Source organism: Electrophorus electricus, chromosome 26 (genome assembly GCF_041902795.1).
Source record: "Electrophorus electricus isolate QZ-2024a chromosome 26, ASM4190279v1, whole genome shotgun sequence".
Classification (NCBI taxonomy): Eukaryota; Metazoa; Chordata; class Actinopteri; order Gymnotiformes; family Gymnotidae; genus Electrophorus; species Electrophorus electricus.
In genome coordinates this window covers 6,925,125-6,939,984 of record NC_137522.1, presented here as the reverse complement: position 1 = coordinate 6,939,984, position 14,860 = coordinate 6,925,125, and the positions used below count along the sequence as shown (strand labels likewise).

At 47.4% G+C, this 14,860-nt stretch overlaps 1 protein-coding gene across 5 annotated transcripts in view; it reads left to right on the top strand.

The window, feature by feature from the left end:
* Positions 1-13,558, top strand: part of myo9bl (myosin IXb-like) — a 47,733-nt gene extending 34,175 nt beyond the window's left edge. For 4 of the 5 annotated variants that reach the window (XM_081708152.1, XM_081708156.1, XM_081708153.1 and 1 more), the window contains 20 exons: positions 34-1,182; positions 1,295-1,376; positions 1,567-1,704; positions 2,838-2,941; positions 5,414-5,523; positions 5,736-5,911; positions 6,137-6,244; positions 6,402-6,572; positions 6,814-6,855; positions 7,050-7,161; positions 7,505-7,578; positions 7,915-8,107; positions 8,413-8,541; positions 8,851-8,956; positions 9,047-9,178; positions 9,603-9,726; positions 9,978-10,025; positions 11,155-11,267; positions 11,427-11,554; positions 12,081-13,558. In XM_081708152.1, coding sequence (XP_081564278.1) covers positions 34-1,182; positions 1,295-1,376; positions 1,567-1,704; positions 2,838-2,941; positions 5,414-5,523; positions 5,736-5,911; positions 6,137-6,244; positions 6,402-6,572; positions 6,814-6,855; positions 7,050-7,161; positions 7,505-7,578; positions 7,915-8,107; positions 8,413-8,541; positions 8,851-8,956; positions 9,047-9,178; positions 9,603-9,726; positions 9,978-10,025; positions 11,155-11,267; positions 11,427-11,554; positions 12,081-12,412 — 3,571 coding nt within the window. In that variant the 3' untranslated portion in view covers positions 12,413-13,558. The remainder of the gene's footprint in view (positions 1-33; positions 1,183-1,294; positions 1,377-1,566; positions 1,705-2,837; positions 2,942-5,413; positions 5,524-5,735; positions 5,912-6,136; positions 6,245-6,401; positions 6,573-6,813; positions 6,856-7,049; positions 7,162-7,504; positions 7,579-7,914; positions 8,108-8,412; positions 8,542-8,850; positions 8,957-9,046; positions 9,179-9,602; positions 9,727-9,977; positions 10,026-11,154; positions 11,268-11,426; positions 11,555-12,080) is intronic. The other variant, XM_035523119.2, reaches the window with a different exon arrangement.
* Positions 13,559-14,860: the final 1,302 nt, after the last annotated feature.

The window sequence follows — 14,860 nt, the reverse complement described above, 5'->3', positions numbered from 1 at the left end:
TGTAATAGGCTCATTAAGTCTGTATGTTGTCAGGTACCACTTTCTCCAGGAAGAAAAGAGGCAGAGAGATGAGAAAGAGGCTCGGAGGAGGAGAGAGGAGGAGGAGGAGGAGGAGGAGGAGGCAGCCAGGCAGGCAGCCGAGGCAGCCAGGCAGGTGCGTGAGGCTGAGGAGAGACAGAGGGAGGTGCAGGAACAGGCAGCCTGGCTTGCTCTACAAGCACAGAGACAGGAGGAGGAGCAGAGACAGGTTAAAGGTCAACAACCTTCAACAGTAACCAAGCCGACTGGGAGGAAAGCGAAGCCGGAGCTCGTCCAGGCTGAGGCTGGTCCTCAGCACAGAGCAGCAGTTGAGGATGGTGGAAAGCAAGACTACGAGACTGTCTCCATGGAGCTGAATGAAAAAGAAAGTGAGGAGAAGGATCCAGAAGACCACAAAGATCTTAAAGCCTCCACCATTGAGTTACCAGGAGAAACCAGTCCTAAGACAGCTGACACAGTTTTTCCAGAAGAGCTCACAGGCTCCAAAATTACCTCCACATCCTCTGTCCCAGAACGAGCTTCCACATGTGTTTCACCCAAGGAAGACAAGGGTCCCCAGCCTGGCTCCCCTGCCACGCTGTCTGAGGCCTGCAGGCCTAAAGCTCCTCCCATGAGCAAACTGACCACCTCCAGGAGCCAGGAGAAGAGGGAGCTCCGGCGTCAGCGCGGCTTGGAACACAGCCACAGGGAGAGTGTGCGGGCAGCGTCGGTGGGCAAAGACGAGCCCGTGCCGAAGCCCGAGAGCCGGCACACCGAGCGAACGGACAACAGAGAACTGGACCAGTACACCTTCGTAGCCTGGAAGGTAGAGAAGGCCAAAAAAGAGTCCAAGGACGAGGGGGAGAAAGTCAAAAGAGACACCAAAGACAGAGGAGAGGTGCCTGAGAGGGAGGCCAAGGAGGCCGCCGCCTGCCCGGTCCGACCCACCGTCTTGGCCCTGGAGGTGCCAGGCTCCAAGCCTGAAAGGAGCCACCGCAGTGAACTGCCCGGCCTCCCCGGCACTGACACGCAACAGGCTGCCAGCAAGCCCAGCGCCGCCAAGGACACTGCTGGTGTGGAGAAGAGCCGGAGCAGCAGCGGCCAACCCGAGAGCAGCCCGCCTGCATCCCGAAACCAGGGGGACAAGAAGCACAAGATGCTACAGTATGGCTTGTTGTGGAAACTCCTCCCCACACGCCGCCCTTGTCCTGACCTCTTAATCACCCTGCAAAACCAAAAGTGCCGTTTTAATTCCTCCGTCTTGTCTCTTTTGCAGGATGTCGTTGTCTCGATCGTTAGACGATGTCTACGAGATGGATGGTACAGGATCCCTGCGGGACATCCCCGCGGGTGTGCAGGTAACGTGAACTGTGATCGTGGACAGTCACACTTTTCGGGTACAGGTGTACCGTTCTCTTGTCCGAGGACAAGCCTGTCTGATCTGTCACAGCGCTTCAGATGTTGGTCTCCTTTCCCCTCCAGGTAATCCAGATTGGAGTAAGTCCAGTATTCACTGATATCATAAATATGCTTCTCTGGCTCACTCAGGGCAACATGCCTTTACGCAAGGGTCCGAGACGCAGGCGTCGGCTAGACTTTATGCGTAACTGCTTGACGCTTAAAAGCGCAGAAATGGAGGACATAGAATACTGGAATTTCGAACTCCACCCGAGCATCCCGCCTCAGGTTACGTATCACCGCTGGAGTCAGTCAGGAACTGCTTGGGGAACTCTGGATGCTTGCGCTTTGAATCATGGATAAAGCACGTTTCAGGTGGCCTGGCCTGCCCTCGGGGGGACCGAAGCAAAATCGATCTGCATTAGCCAAAGCAAAGCAAAGCAAAGGAGCTTGGGTCTGATTGAGTTTGGGTAGAGGTGTGCTACCTTTACCATTTTGCTTCCCAAAAATGAAAGAGGGTCCTGATTGGTTGCCCCAGGGCTAATTGATTTGATGATGCTTAGGCATGGTTAGCCAATCAAATATGCCCTTTCATAACAGCCATTTTGATTTTTGATCCAATCCAATAACAATCAAAAATCAGGTGTTGGCATTGTGATACTCGGAATCTCAAAGCCGTGTGTAAACGGGGAGCACCTGAGCACTCAGCTCTCAAACAGGAAGACATGCAGCAGGTCATTTGAGTTTGTATCAATGACATACTTACCTCCACTCTTTTACCTCGTTAAAGCTGATTTGGGATGTGTTCATAAAGCTTTGCTTATAATTACAGTGAAATATTGTTTCTTACTGTTGCTCAGTGGGTTTCTTATTCGTCACAAACTCACATTAAAGTGCCAAGCAGATTCCAAAATTATACTAAATTTAATCTTTGTTTATTCTCTGAATGATTCTGCCTGCACAGTGTGATTATGCTTGATGCATTTACATGATAGAACAGTAGTTTTCTCTCTGATTGTCTTTCATACATAAAAGGTGATGGGTGTGTGCATCGATGTAAACCTGCTCACCGTGAACATTACAAAGCCTGCCTCCGTGTAAGGAGACTGGGTCGTTGCGTGTCTTAAAAAGCCAAAGTAGGCCATTTGGTTTTGAGGTTTTGACCGATGCCAAAATGTCAGCATTCTAAACTAACACGGTGCTTCCCTGGGCATGTGAGCTGGAGGATGTGGGCTCCTAACACTGGCGACGGTGTCAGCTGGTCTTTTGGTTTCGCTGTTGTTCCTCATGCACGTTTGCAGCAAGTTCACATCGCAGACACTCCAGGCCACAACGCCTCTCGCCTCCCCAGCTGTGAAGCGGCAGATCCCGTTGCGCCGCGCCCGATTTAGTTTCTGACTGATCTGTGTTTCGTGACGCAGACCCTGCCGCGCGTCGTGGAGGTGCCGCACGGAGGAAAGGCCTGCGCCGCAAAGAGAGCCGCCCACCAGGACGGCCCTCCCGTCCCTCCGGCCACCCCAGAGAGGTAAGGGAAGGACGGCCCGCGTTCACAACTACACGATGCACGAGGTTTCCAGAAAAAGGGCACGTTTGAGGCGGAGCTCCTTCATCAGCTGCGCAAGCATGATCGCCATCCGAAAAGTCCCGTTTCCATGGAAACCCGGTTTGCTTCACTGCAGATTTGACTAGCTCAGCAGTATGTTGCAGATGAAATGGATATAGATGTGTATAAAACACCAGACGTGTTCGTCAGGCGTGGTGGTGCTTACTGCAGTGTCTGCTTTCTCCATGGAATAGCTGCCAATCTCAAAAATACCACTGTACTTCTAATGCGGTGCTTTCGTGGTACTAGTATGGTACGTTAAACTGGTATTTTCTGACAATGGTAGAAGTATCATGGTTTTTATTCTGCATACACTGGTGCTGTTAAAATTTACTGTGGTAAATTGAGACCTACTTTCCTGTGGTGGTTTCATAGCAATATGGTACAAGTGTGATGGTGTGATGGTTAAAAGATGACATAATGTGCAATAGTGGAGCCTGGAATGGTGGCCTACAGTTTACAGTTTAATCTAAATTATAAAGCCATTAGCCTGACACATATTTTAGAGTGAGTGAGTAAGTGTGTGCAATGAATATACCGTCGCGTAAACGTAGATGTACCGTAGTTCGAGAGTACCATGCTGCACACCACAGTGTGTGTGTATGTGTGTGTGTGTGTACAGCGTTGTACCTGAGAGCGCTTACAGTATACTGTGCTAAACCACAGAATGTAGATGGTTTACTATGGTGACATTTCTTAGAGGAAAACTCAGGAGCTGCAACATCAGAAAATTCTCAGGGCTACAATCAAGGCAACAAAATGGCAATCCCAGGTGGTGGTTGTGGAGTTTTTGTTTTTGTTTTGTTTTTTTCCCCGCTCCCTTCTCTTTGTTTCTGTGAAAACTCTGAAACTCAAATTCCTTCTGGCCAGCCAGTGCTGGAGTGGTGAAACGGGTGTGATGACGCATCCTGTCCTGTAGGCTAGTATGTTTGCATCCAGGTCGTTTAGTTTTGGTTCTCATGCTTTTCACATTTTTCAGTGGTATGAGAGTGGTGTGTGCTGTGAGAATGCCTTTCACATCATTTTCATCGGTGGCCAGCACGCAGAAAAGGGCCGGCATGTTCATTTTACTCCATAGGAAGTTTACAGGAGTTCGGTATCAAAATGACCTCATCTTAGATATGTCGCGCCATTTTACGATATAACACCCGAGAATGCTGCTGAATAAGAACGCTAGACAGACAATGCACTCTCTGTTAAGTATGTCATGGAGATGATGGTATTAATTGATCGTGTTTCCCCACAGATTTGAGGTCAAGTCCTCTCGGTGAACCCCAGTGACCCTCTCGTGCTACACTGTGCTATTTCCAGACCCTTTGAGTGGCCTTTCGCAGCTATGTAGAGTAGTGCAAGAATGTGGTCACTGACAGGTTTTGTATTCTCAAAAGCATTTCAGGCCCACAGTGGTGTGTGTGTGTGTGTGTGTGTGTGTGTGTGTGTGTGTGTGTGTGTGTGTGTGTGTGTGTGTGTGTGTGTGTGTGTGTGTGTGTGTGTGTGTGTGTGTGTGTGTGTGTGTGTGTGTGTGAGAGAAAGTGAGAGTGATCTAATGAGTAAACCCTTGTCTGTAGTAAGAAACTTTCACACAGGAAGCCTGGACTCGGGTGCACATGGGAAAGCACCAGCCATGCTTAGTTTATCTGACCTGCTCTCTTGTGTGACTCTTCACATGGTTTTTTAACTCCCTTATATAGCTGCAAAATGGCTGCAATGGGAAGGAGGATTCCTTCGGTTCCTGAGAACTTGAGCCGACTTTGACTAGGTTGGCTTATTCCTCCTGTGTTTAGAGGGCCTGATGCCTGGGTGGATTGATTGCTGTGACCTCTGTCAGATTCAGCATGTAATCTGTTGCAATGATGTTAATGTGAAATCCAGAATGTTCCATTAAAATAAAAATAAATAAATAAATAAAAACATTAAATACTGGAGCATTTCTAATGATGAGTTTTGTGTTGAAGTTGTTTAATATCTCTGGTTGACAACAACAAGGAATTCTTTATATTCTCGGTTGCCAGGCCGTGTTTCAGAAAGCGTTTGCTATAACGTTAGTGTTGAGTCTTAAATGTTCGTGAAGTTGAGTACTCATTGTTCTTTCTGCAGACATTCTTGGATATCTTATAAACTGTTCACCACTGAGCTCGTTGAGGGTTTTGGAGTTTTGTCATGCAGCGATGACCGAGCGCTTTCTGAGCTGAGCTTTCAGTGGGGTGTGGGACAGCAAGCAAGGCAAAAACCCAGACAAACGCAGGTGGCGCACAGCTGGTCCAAGACCAGGACTGCAAGCAAGTTGTGTAAAACACTGCGAATTATTCAGCGCGAAAGACATCGCCAACGTAGGACTCGGTGGGCTAGCTGGCATGAGAGGGGCTTGCTCACTGTGGTGCGTTTGTGTGAAAGGCCAACAGGATTCCTCCGGAAGATTCTGAAGAAACGTCCTCATAAGGAGGCCCAGACTCCAGAGGACGGCGAGCTCACCATGGCGGCTGCGTTAGCAGAGAAAACGGAAGGTACTTGAACTAGAAAGGTCTCAGATTTTTAATCTTGTGTCAAAAACATAAAACATAAATGCTACCTTGAAACCAAAGAACCACGCCTCCCCTTTATCTGTAGTTGTTTTACTCTGCAGTGTCCTGCACCTGTAAGATAGGGACAAGTTTAGACAAAAGCATTTTCATTTTCTTTCTTTCTCTTGCTCTCTCATGCGCTCACACACACACAGTCCCCTGTCCCTCGAGGCCACATCACCTGGAACCACCCACCGGCCGTCTTAGTCGGAACCCCACTATTAAGATCAGCAGAGCGACGCGCGTGACCGAGCAGTGGAACGCCTCACTAGACCGAGAAATCACCAACGCCAACGAGCTCCGCCACCTCGACGAGTTCCTGGGGAATCAGGTCTCCCACTGAAAACGCACTATATCTCAGCACTGTGAAGGGACTGCAAGGCTGAATATTTCTATATAATCAGTGAATGAATATAAGATCACATACATGATCATTGGTTTAGGAGTTCATTTTTTGCTGTCATGTTATTCCAATTAAATGCATGACAATAGCTGCACACTCAGGGAAGGGATTTATGCTTTATTAGGTATATATGTCTCTCTCTCTCTCTCATAGGTGAACGATCTGCGCTCTAGAGGAAAACAGTTGTCAGGAACTGAGAACATCTTTATCACAGCCACCATGCAGTTCAGAGAGAACATCAAAAGCATGTACTCTCTCCCGGTGAGTGGCGGCAGCAGCTCGAAGATCTCTGTGCAAGCATCCTGGTGACTGGCATCAGACAACGACCAGTTATATGACTAGCACCTGTAACTGAAAATGTCTAACTCGCAGTTCTAACACTGAGCAAATCTCCGTTTAACCTCGGGCTGCCCTGCAGAAGCCGCACACAGGCTACAAGGGCCTGATGAGGAGCTACCAGAAAAAGGTGATCAGTTTGGCGGGAGAGAAGCAGAAGGGCGAGGTGCAGCTGGTGGTCAACCTGTTTCAGTCCGTGCTGGACGGCTTCATCCGAGGAGAGATCAAAAGGGAGGAGGCTGAACCTGCCAAGGTAAACGTTGAAATGGTTATACATGTACGCACACTTCCTATTTGACGACATTCTTTGTTTCCATAGTTCGCATTTGTTACTAGTTAGAAATGGCACAGAAAAAGCAATTTAGTCATTAGTCAGTCCGTTCTCATTCTTCAGTATAAAACGAGCATGTTTCGTTGCCGTTTACAATGATTTTAAATGGAAAGACTGAAATCCAGCGTAGTTTTGATGTTTACCTGCAATTTTTTTGTGTCAGCCTCCTAAAGGTCGTAAGAAAAGGCGCAAGAAAGACAAGAATGTAAGTAACACTCTTCTAGTTATTAGTACATTAGCTACCGTTTTCATATCATGGAGATAATGCATATGTATTAGCTATTTGTAACCACCTATATAACTAAAAATATAATAAATAAATTAAGCTTAACCCTAAACGTAACCTGCATGAAAACCAAACTAGTTTTAGTTCTTCTCTAATCCTGGGCTTCTCCACAGTTGGAGAGTCCCTTGGACCACATGTTCACCCACTACCAGGTGAACGTCATGCAGTCGTGTGACCAGTGCTCCTCCTACATATGGGGCATGGAGAAGGCCTACATGTGCAGCTGTGAGTGTTCCACGGTGCCCGCTAACCTGTGCTGCTGCTGTGTTTGTCGTCTCGGCCTTCCCTGCCAGGGAGACGTAGGGAGGACGCCGAGTATCTAATCCGTAACCGATTAGTTCCATCGGTGCCTGGAGGAGACGCGGAGGCCAAGGGGGAGCAGATGTGTGCAGTGAGCAGGCGGCTGTGTGGGTGTATGGGGCGCAGATGGGGAAAGGGCAGAAATGTTACCCTTTGACTAGACAGTCCCAGTGGGGAGAAAAAACACCCCCTTTTTTTCTTTTCCTTTCTTTTCTTTTTGCAGTTCTCAATTCTTAGTCGTGTAAAGCTCTGGGCCTTTGTGTTTCAGGTTGCAGAATGGTTTGCCATAAAAAGTGCTTGAGCAAAATTGTCACAGACTGCTCCACCTTCTGCTCGAAGAAGGTAGGACCGAGCTTAACACCACACCGATGCTGCATTTTCACACTTATGTCACCCCGAGAAGCTAAATAAATCATACCACGTGAAAAACCACAGGCTACCCACCTGTACTTTTTCGATGACGTCCAGCTGTGTGCACATAAGTCGTTGCTGTAGGTGTTGATGCTTCCCTGGGGTTTTCACTGTGCGTGTTCGAGAAGTGTGTTTTTTATGAAGTACCTCCTGAGAAAAGTGCTTGGAGCAACATACACTGCAGGTCTCCAGTGAAGCATGATTTTCTTTCTTTCTCTCTCTCTCTCTCTCTCTCTCTCTCTCTCTCTCTCTCTCTGTCCCCGTCAGACTGAGGAGGACTCGGGTTCACAACACTTCGGCGTTCGTGTAATCCACCTGACCAGTGACAAGGTCCCGGTACCCGTGGTGCTGGAGATCATGCTGGAGCACGTGGAAATGAACGGCCTGTACACCGAGGGCATCTACAGGAAGTCCGGCTCCGCCAACCGCATGAAAGAGCTCCGCCAGCTCCTGGAAGCCGGCAAGTCTTTGCCCGCACGGCCGGGGTCTACCGTAGCAGCCCTCAAAAGCACTGCATGGGTCTGGGATGGCTTTGTTTTGTGCATGCTTCTGTGTAAAGAGAGCCTGTGAGAGATTCGTGTCAGTATTGAATATACACTTAATGGAATGGTTTGTTTTATTGGAAAAGTTTGCATTGGTGAGGTGAGGACACTTGGCACTTAGAATGCCCATAGCTTTTGCTTTTTAGGTTTTGTTAGCGTCTGTTTCATGTTATCCATGTTGTGTTGTTGGGCTGCAGTAGTAGTAATGTGCGCATGTCTCCAGACCCAAATAAGGTGTGTTTGGAAGATTACCCCATCCATGCAGTGACTGGCCTGGTTAAACAGTGGCTGAGGGAGCTGCCTGACCCCCTCATGACCTTCCACCTTTATAATGACTTCCTCCATGCCGTAGGTGAGTTGCATCTCCATTCATCCAGCACATCTGCGCTGGTTGCTGCCACACTAACTGTCATGGAGTGTGTCAGTGTGTATCTGCGCTGCCGTTAGACTCATTAGAACTCAAGGCCTTGCATTTCCAGAGTTTGTCGGAAATTATGCCCAGGTACTTTCTTATTCCATCTAACTTGTGCTAACGTATCCTTTTAGTTAATGAACCGTCTTTTGGCCCTCTTCCTATCCCCTCTCTCCTCCCCTTTCTCTCCACTTCTACGGTGTCGTTCATCACTCCTCCCGTCACCAAATCATGTCGCCGTCTTGCCAGAACTACCTGAGAAGCTGGAGCAGGTGCATGCCATCTACAGAGTGGTAGAGCAGCTCCCGCAAGCCAACTTCTGCACTCTGGAGAGACTCATCTTCCACCTAGTCAGGTAGGGCGGCCCTCTGTACGAAGGTGGGTGCGTGCGTGCGTGCGTTCGTTCGTTCGTTCATGCAGTGTTTTGGGTTAACTGTCTGTCCAGGGTGTCACGAGAGGAGAAGAGCAACCGCATGACCCCAAACTCTCTGGCTATTGTTTTTGCCCCCTGCATTTTGCGCGGACCCGACAGTGATGACCCCCTCCTCAGTATGAAGGACGTGGCCAAGACAACCACGTGGGTCTCACATGCATACAATGTCCTCACAGAATAACAAAGTGTGGGAATATGACCATCTGTAACGAACTATTCCAAAAAGATTTTTTTTTAAAAGACCTAAAATACATAAAACTCTTAATGATTTGTGTGGAGATTTGAATTAATATACATGTTCTTATTAGAATTCCTTTTTGTTTTATTGAGTGCATCAGAGATGAAGTCTATTTACTGGTGGTTACAACCAGCTATTCCTGAATGTCTGCGGTCTGAAGAATTCAGGTCACAGAGCACAGTGGGTTTTTGTGGGTGTGAGACTGACCTGCCTTCCCTTGTGTTTACTCTCTCACCACTGGGCTGCTTGTCTCTGTGTCTGCATCTCCACGTCTGTCCACATGCCTGTTTGCATATTTGTGCGTGTGCGCACGTTACGCGCTTTCTCTAGGTGTGTCGAGATGCTGATTAACGAGCAGATTAAGAGTTACAATGAGAAGATGGAGGAGATCGAGCAGCTGGAGTTTGCAGAGGCGCTGGCTAAGAACCAGCTCAAACTGAAGAGGAACAACACGGTAAGCTCGCAGAGCCCAGCCCAGCGCCTTCTACACACGCACCATTGCTCTTTCCAGCTCGGTTCAGACCTTTTACCCAGAAGTCTATGTTTTTGTTTCTGTCTATGTCTGTCTGTGCCCCCCCCCCCTGCTCTCTCACTCTTTTGCTCTTTTTCTCCTTATCCAAGCATTGTTCTGTCGGTGTGTGTTGCAGCTCAGGAGTTCAACCGGCTAAACATTCTTTCTGCTTTCTGTGTTTTTGCTCTCTGTAGCACTGGCATTTACCTCTCAGATTTACCTCTCCATACAAAGGGGTTGCGGTATGTATGAGTGTTTTACTGGTGCACGTGGGGTCTTGTGTCCTCACTCACTGCATGCATGTGTGAGACCCTCGCTCCCTCCCACTAACTTCCTAAGCGCGCCGTGTGTGTGTGGTGCGCCTGGGCGAAGCCCTAATAGCTGATGGTGTTGTGCACCGTAGATGTTGATCTTTGCAGTGCTGGTTCGGGGGGTTATTTGAAAGATCACATTTTCTCAGAGCTTCCTCGCCCCCCCCCCCCACACATGCATCTTGGTTTATTAATTTGAATTAGTAAAGTATCGGTATAAACACGAGACTTTTTTTTTTTTTTTTTTTTTGTTATTGCATGGCATTTTTCATATTGTCATGTTTTTTTGTGTCCTATCAGTAGTTTCAGAAACAAATCATCACTAATTGGAAAAGTCAATATGAATAGTGTATATTGAGCTTTATTAATAAAAATCCAGCTTTTTTTGCATGCAGTACTGATGTAAGGCTTCTTGAAAACACTCCACTCAGAAACATCCATTTTATCCATTTACTAACCACAGTGGTGTTCTCTTGGTTCCACCTGCTCATTTGGTTGAGTTTGGTTTTCTAACTGATTTCCTTTCCTTCACCATCTTGTAGAACTGCCCAAATGCCCAGTTCATCTGAGGAAAATGCACATTAATTCATCATGACCTCAGTCAAAGATACTGGAGCAGGATGCTTGGATCCAGTTGTCTCAAACTACTCTCTAGGAGAGCAATTCAGATCAGGCGGTCTCATTTTAACTGACTCTCAACTTTAGCAAGTGTCTTGCCTGCAAACCTTACATGATTACATGACCTTACATGAACCTTATATAGAGGAGAGACCACATCCACACCCAATGATTCTAGTTGGCCTCATTATTTTAAAACGTACAGTAGCAGTCAAAACCATTTCATCACAGGGGAATAAGAGCATCTTCAAAAGGTTGAAAAGTGTAAATACGTTCATGCGGAAAACACGTCCGTGAGAACGCTGCTGCTGTTGAAGGGCAGAGGCAGCGGTGGGTGAAGTGACATGAAATAATCTTGTCGGTGCTTTGGGATTACCCTTGGCCAACCATCTTGGATGTGAGGTGGTGATGCCGCTTTTGTCGTGTGGGTCTTGGGCTCCAGGTGCGGGAGAAGCCGTCGTCCAACCTGTGTGCCGTTCCCGAGAATGAACCCCTGGACTCCGACACGGAGGAGAGGAACCTAGAGGAGCAGATCAAGTCCATCAAACAGGAGAAGTATGCCTGAACACAACAGTGCCCCTTTGGCTAAAACGCCTACCGTGGGCCTGGTGTCTGGTGCCTTTCATGGTGAATTTTGTGTGTGTGTGTGTGTGTGTGTGTGTGTGTGTGTGTGTGTGTGTGTGTGTGTGTGTGTGTGTGTGTGTGTCTCTGCAGAGAGGAGCTGGCCTGCAGGCTGCCAGACATGGAGCAGCCTGGTTCAGATCAGGAGAACCAGGACTCTGAGGCGTCTGCCAGCTCGGACAGCCTGCTCGACGAGCGAGCACTGGGCTTGGACATGGAAGGTGAGAATTAAGGTGCTGATGGCTAATCTTTTCTTTTTCATGGCCTTGAGGAGTCACCCATATGTGTGTGGCTGCTTGTCATTTGTGGTGCAGGTGTGGACCGACCATTACTGGAGCAGTTTAAGAGAGTGGCAGTGCCCGCTGCTCTGTAGCAGGTTGTGATCTTACCTAATGTGTGTTTGCCAGGGGGCGTAGATGGGTGTGTGCTATGTCATTTGCATGTTAGGGGTTCTGTTGGTATGAGACACAGCTTGGTCCAAATTTTGTGTGTGTGTGTCCTGTCTCTGAATCACTTGATTCTTCTTTTCTGCTACTGATTAATAAAGCATCAGTTTCTGCTTCTGGTGACTTTGGGTTGTGTGCAGTCACAGCAAAAAGTCTGCAACAGCTGAACTGAGCACCACTGTCTCACCACCATGGCATGACTAGTTGCATGATCCCATTTTGTTTTTGTTTTATTTGTTGTGTGGGTGTGTCCTCCTTCTCCTCACATTCAAACCAAAGACTCTGTTTACCTTCTTTCCAGTTAAAACAGTAGCCGTGCCAAGAACCCCAAACCCAGCTTGCTCTGCTAAAGCCACGAGCTCTCCCTCGACCCAGTGTGCTCCGCTCGGGGGAGTCTCCTCTCCTACCAGATCCACCCCCAGAGACCAGCTGCAGCGCCGGCTCCCCATCATCCCACGCACGGTGCGCCTGCCACCCGGTGTCCTGACCCACCCTGCCGTCCAGTCCCTGCCCCCCCGCAAGGCCAAGTCTCTCACGCTCGTGCAGAGGCGGACGCAGCCAAGCAGGCGCAAAGACAGCGTCCAGTCGCTCTTCGTCGGCCCGGGGGCCGAGCTCTTCTTCCCTCCCGTGTAGGACATGCCCTCCGCCAGTGTGGAGAACCTCCTCTCCTCCGCCTGCCACTTTTCAGACCCCGACACTACTCGCATGAAAGGAGACCTTTGATCTTTGACCAGCAGGTGCTCGACCAGCAGCTCTCGCTCTCTTGGGGGGGGGGGGGACACGTAGGACCTTGTGGGTTGCTTTGTGCAACAACTGCTCTCGAACTCGGCCAAGCTTTCCATTATCATAAGTGATGCCTCTCTGTGCACTTTTTGCCATTACTGTGTCTAGGTAGGATTTTAAAAGACTCCTTTTTAAAGCTAATATTTGCGTTGCAGCCACATTGGTGCAGATAAACTTGTTTTACGCCTTATGTTTTGCTTTTACATGGCAAGTTGTATGTTGCACCTTTCTGTCTCTTTCATGGATCCATTAAACACCAACCCCAAAAAAGAAGGTTTGAACAAAAAGATCTTGCCTTGGGGTTGCTGTAGGAACGTTTCTGTTTCCAGTATACAGAGACCAGTATGAGGGCACAGACACTTTGTAGATGCCTTTTCACTTACAACACTTCCAGACAAAAAAAATCATGAAAAAAGGACCAGACACTTCATGTCCTGCAGGGGGCGAACACCCACCGTGAAGTAGCCCGTGAGGTTGAATAGATCTTTTTAGCCTGCAGGGAAACTAGAGCTGCACAAGCCACTTTTCTCTCAGACTGATGTGGAGTGAACCGCACCGAGGTGTGTGGCGTGGCCTTCGTGGATATTTCTGTGCGGAATGAAACACATGAAGAACACACACACATTCCCTTTGAACTCCTTAAGCGCTTTCTTCCTTCTTTAGTTTGCTCCCGTAGTAAACAGTAGGACTCTCGGCGTAAGAACATCCATTTCTGAAGAGCTGCCTCAGAAGGCTGTCCTAGGATGCTATAGCCGCTGGTATTTACTAACATCACATATAAACCTGCTGGTGTGTATAGTTCTGCGTAGAACTGTAATGATCGCGTGCCTATCTGACTGGAAAGGAATGAATGATTGATTGAGAATTATTCTGTTTTAAAGGACTACAACCATATCTGTTTGCCTTTTGCTTCAATTTGTACTCGAGTCACTGATTCCCATTTAAAGGACAGATTGAACTAATTATTTTCTTACAATACAATTTGTACTGGCTGCAGATCTGTGTGATATTTCATTTCTCAATAGGCCTTTTTCACAGTAGAATGGAACATTTGGCCTGGTACCTGGGAGACAGCACCTCTGCACATTGTACAGGTTTCCTCTGCAGGAACTGTAGCTGTGGATATTCTGTGTGTGGAGTTTGCACTCAGTAATGGTGAAGAAGCAACAAAATATTGTATTTTGACATCTGTGCAGATGTCCCTCTGCTATAACACAGTTAGTGTGTAGTTGCATTCAGCAACTTGGGTTCAGTATAAGCACCCACGCTCTTCCGCTGTAACTCCATAGTCACCCAGTACAAGGTGACCACCGTTTCCTCATAGTGCCTGAACTACTCCAAACCAGGACCGGTTCAGAGGCTAGCTGCTCTTTTTCAGTGAATGACCTGCAAATTCAAAATGGACCTACTAATTTCATGAGCTCATTAACAGTAAAACTCGTTTTACTGTTCACCCAAAGCAACGCAGATCAGAAAACAACTGCATTATTAAACACTCCTACTAGTTAATATTGGTTCTACGGATTTAAATTCATTTACTTTTTTAGGTTTTGTCTTGTAGTATGATGGGATAATTTGATTAACACTGCGTCAGATAAATGTGTCCATTTCATACACTGAATTGATATGTAGTGACTCCCATCTACTGGTTATCTCCTGAGTTATACTTGTGACACACACACATATATTTAGAACTATAATTTGCAAATAAAATATTCTGTTAACAATACGAGGGACTTGTTCATGGATGAAAAGCCTTTGCTAACCATAAATAATGGTGACGTGGCTGTACTCGTAGTCTGTATTCACAGTCTAACCCTACGTAACAATGACATGGTTATGTCCCTAATCTGACCTTTCCCCACTATCGCACTGGTTGTGTCCCTAGTCTGACCTTTCCCCACTATCGCACTGGTTGTGTCCCTAGTCTGACCTTTGCCCTCTCTCACACTGTGTGTCCTGATGAAGGCCCTTCCACCAGCTCAGAGCATTTGTCCTTTCTCAACTGATCACTTGAGATTTTATTACTACAGTGAATTATGGGGGACCAGACCACAGAACAACTGATGAAAAATATGAATCATATGCATATGAAACAATGTTTTACATGTGCAACAAAATATTTGTGTGCTTATTTATGTCTACATAAATATTAATTGTTGCTGTAAAGAGTGCTTCATTTGATTACTTAAATCATCAAATTAATCTGGATTAAAAATGCAGATTGATTCATCTGGCATTTTTATCGATTTGGTTCATTACTACCACCTGCTGGTAAGGAGCGTGAGTTGAGATTAA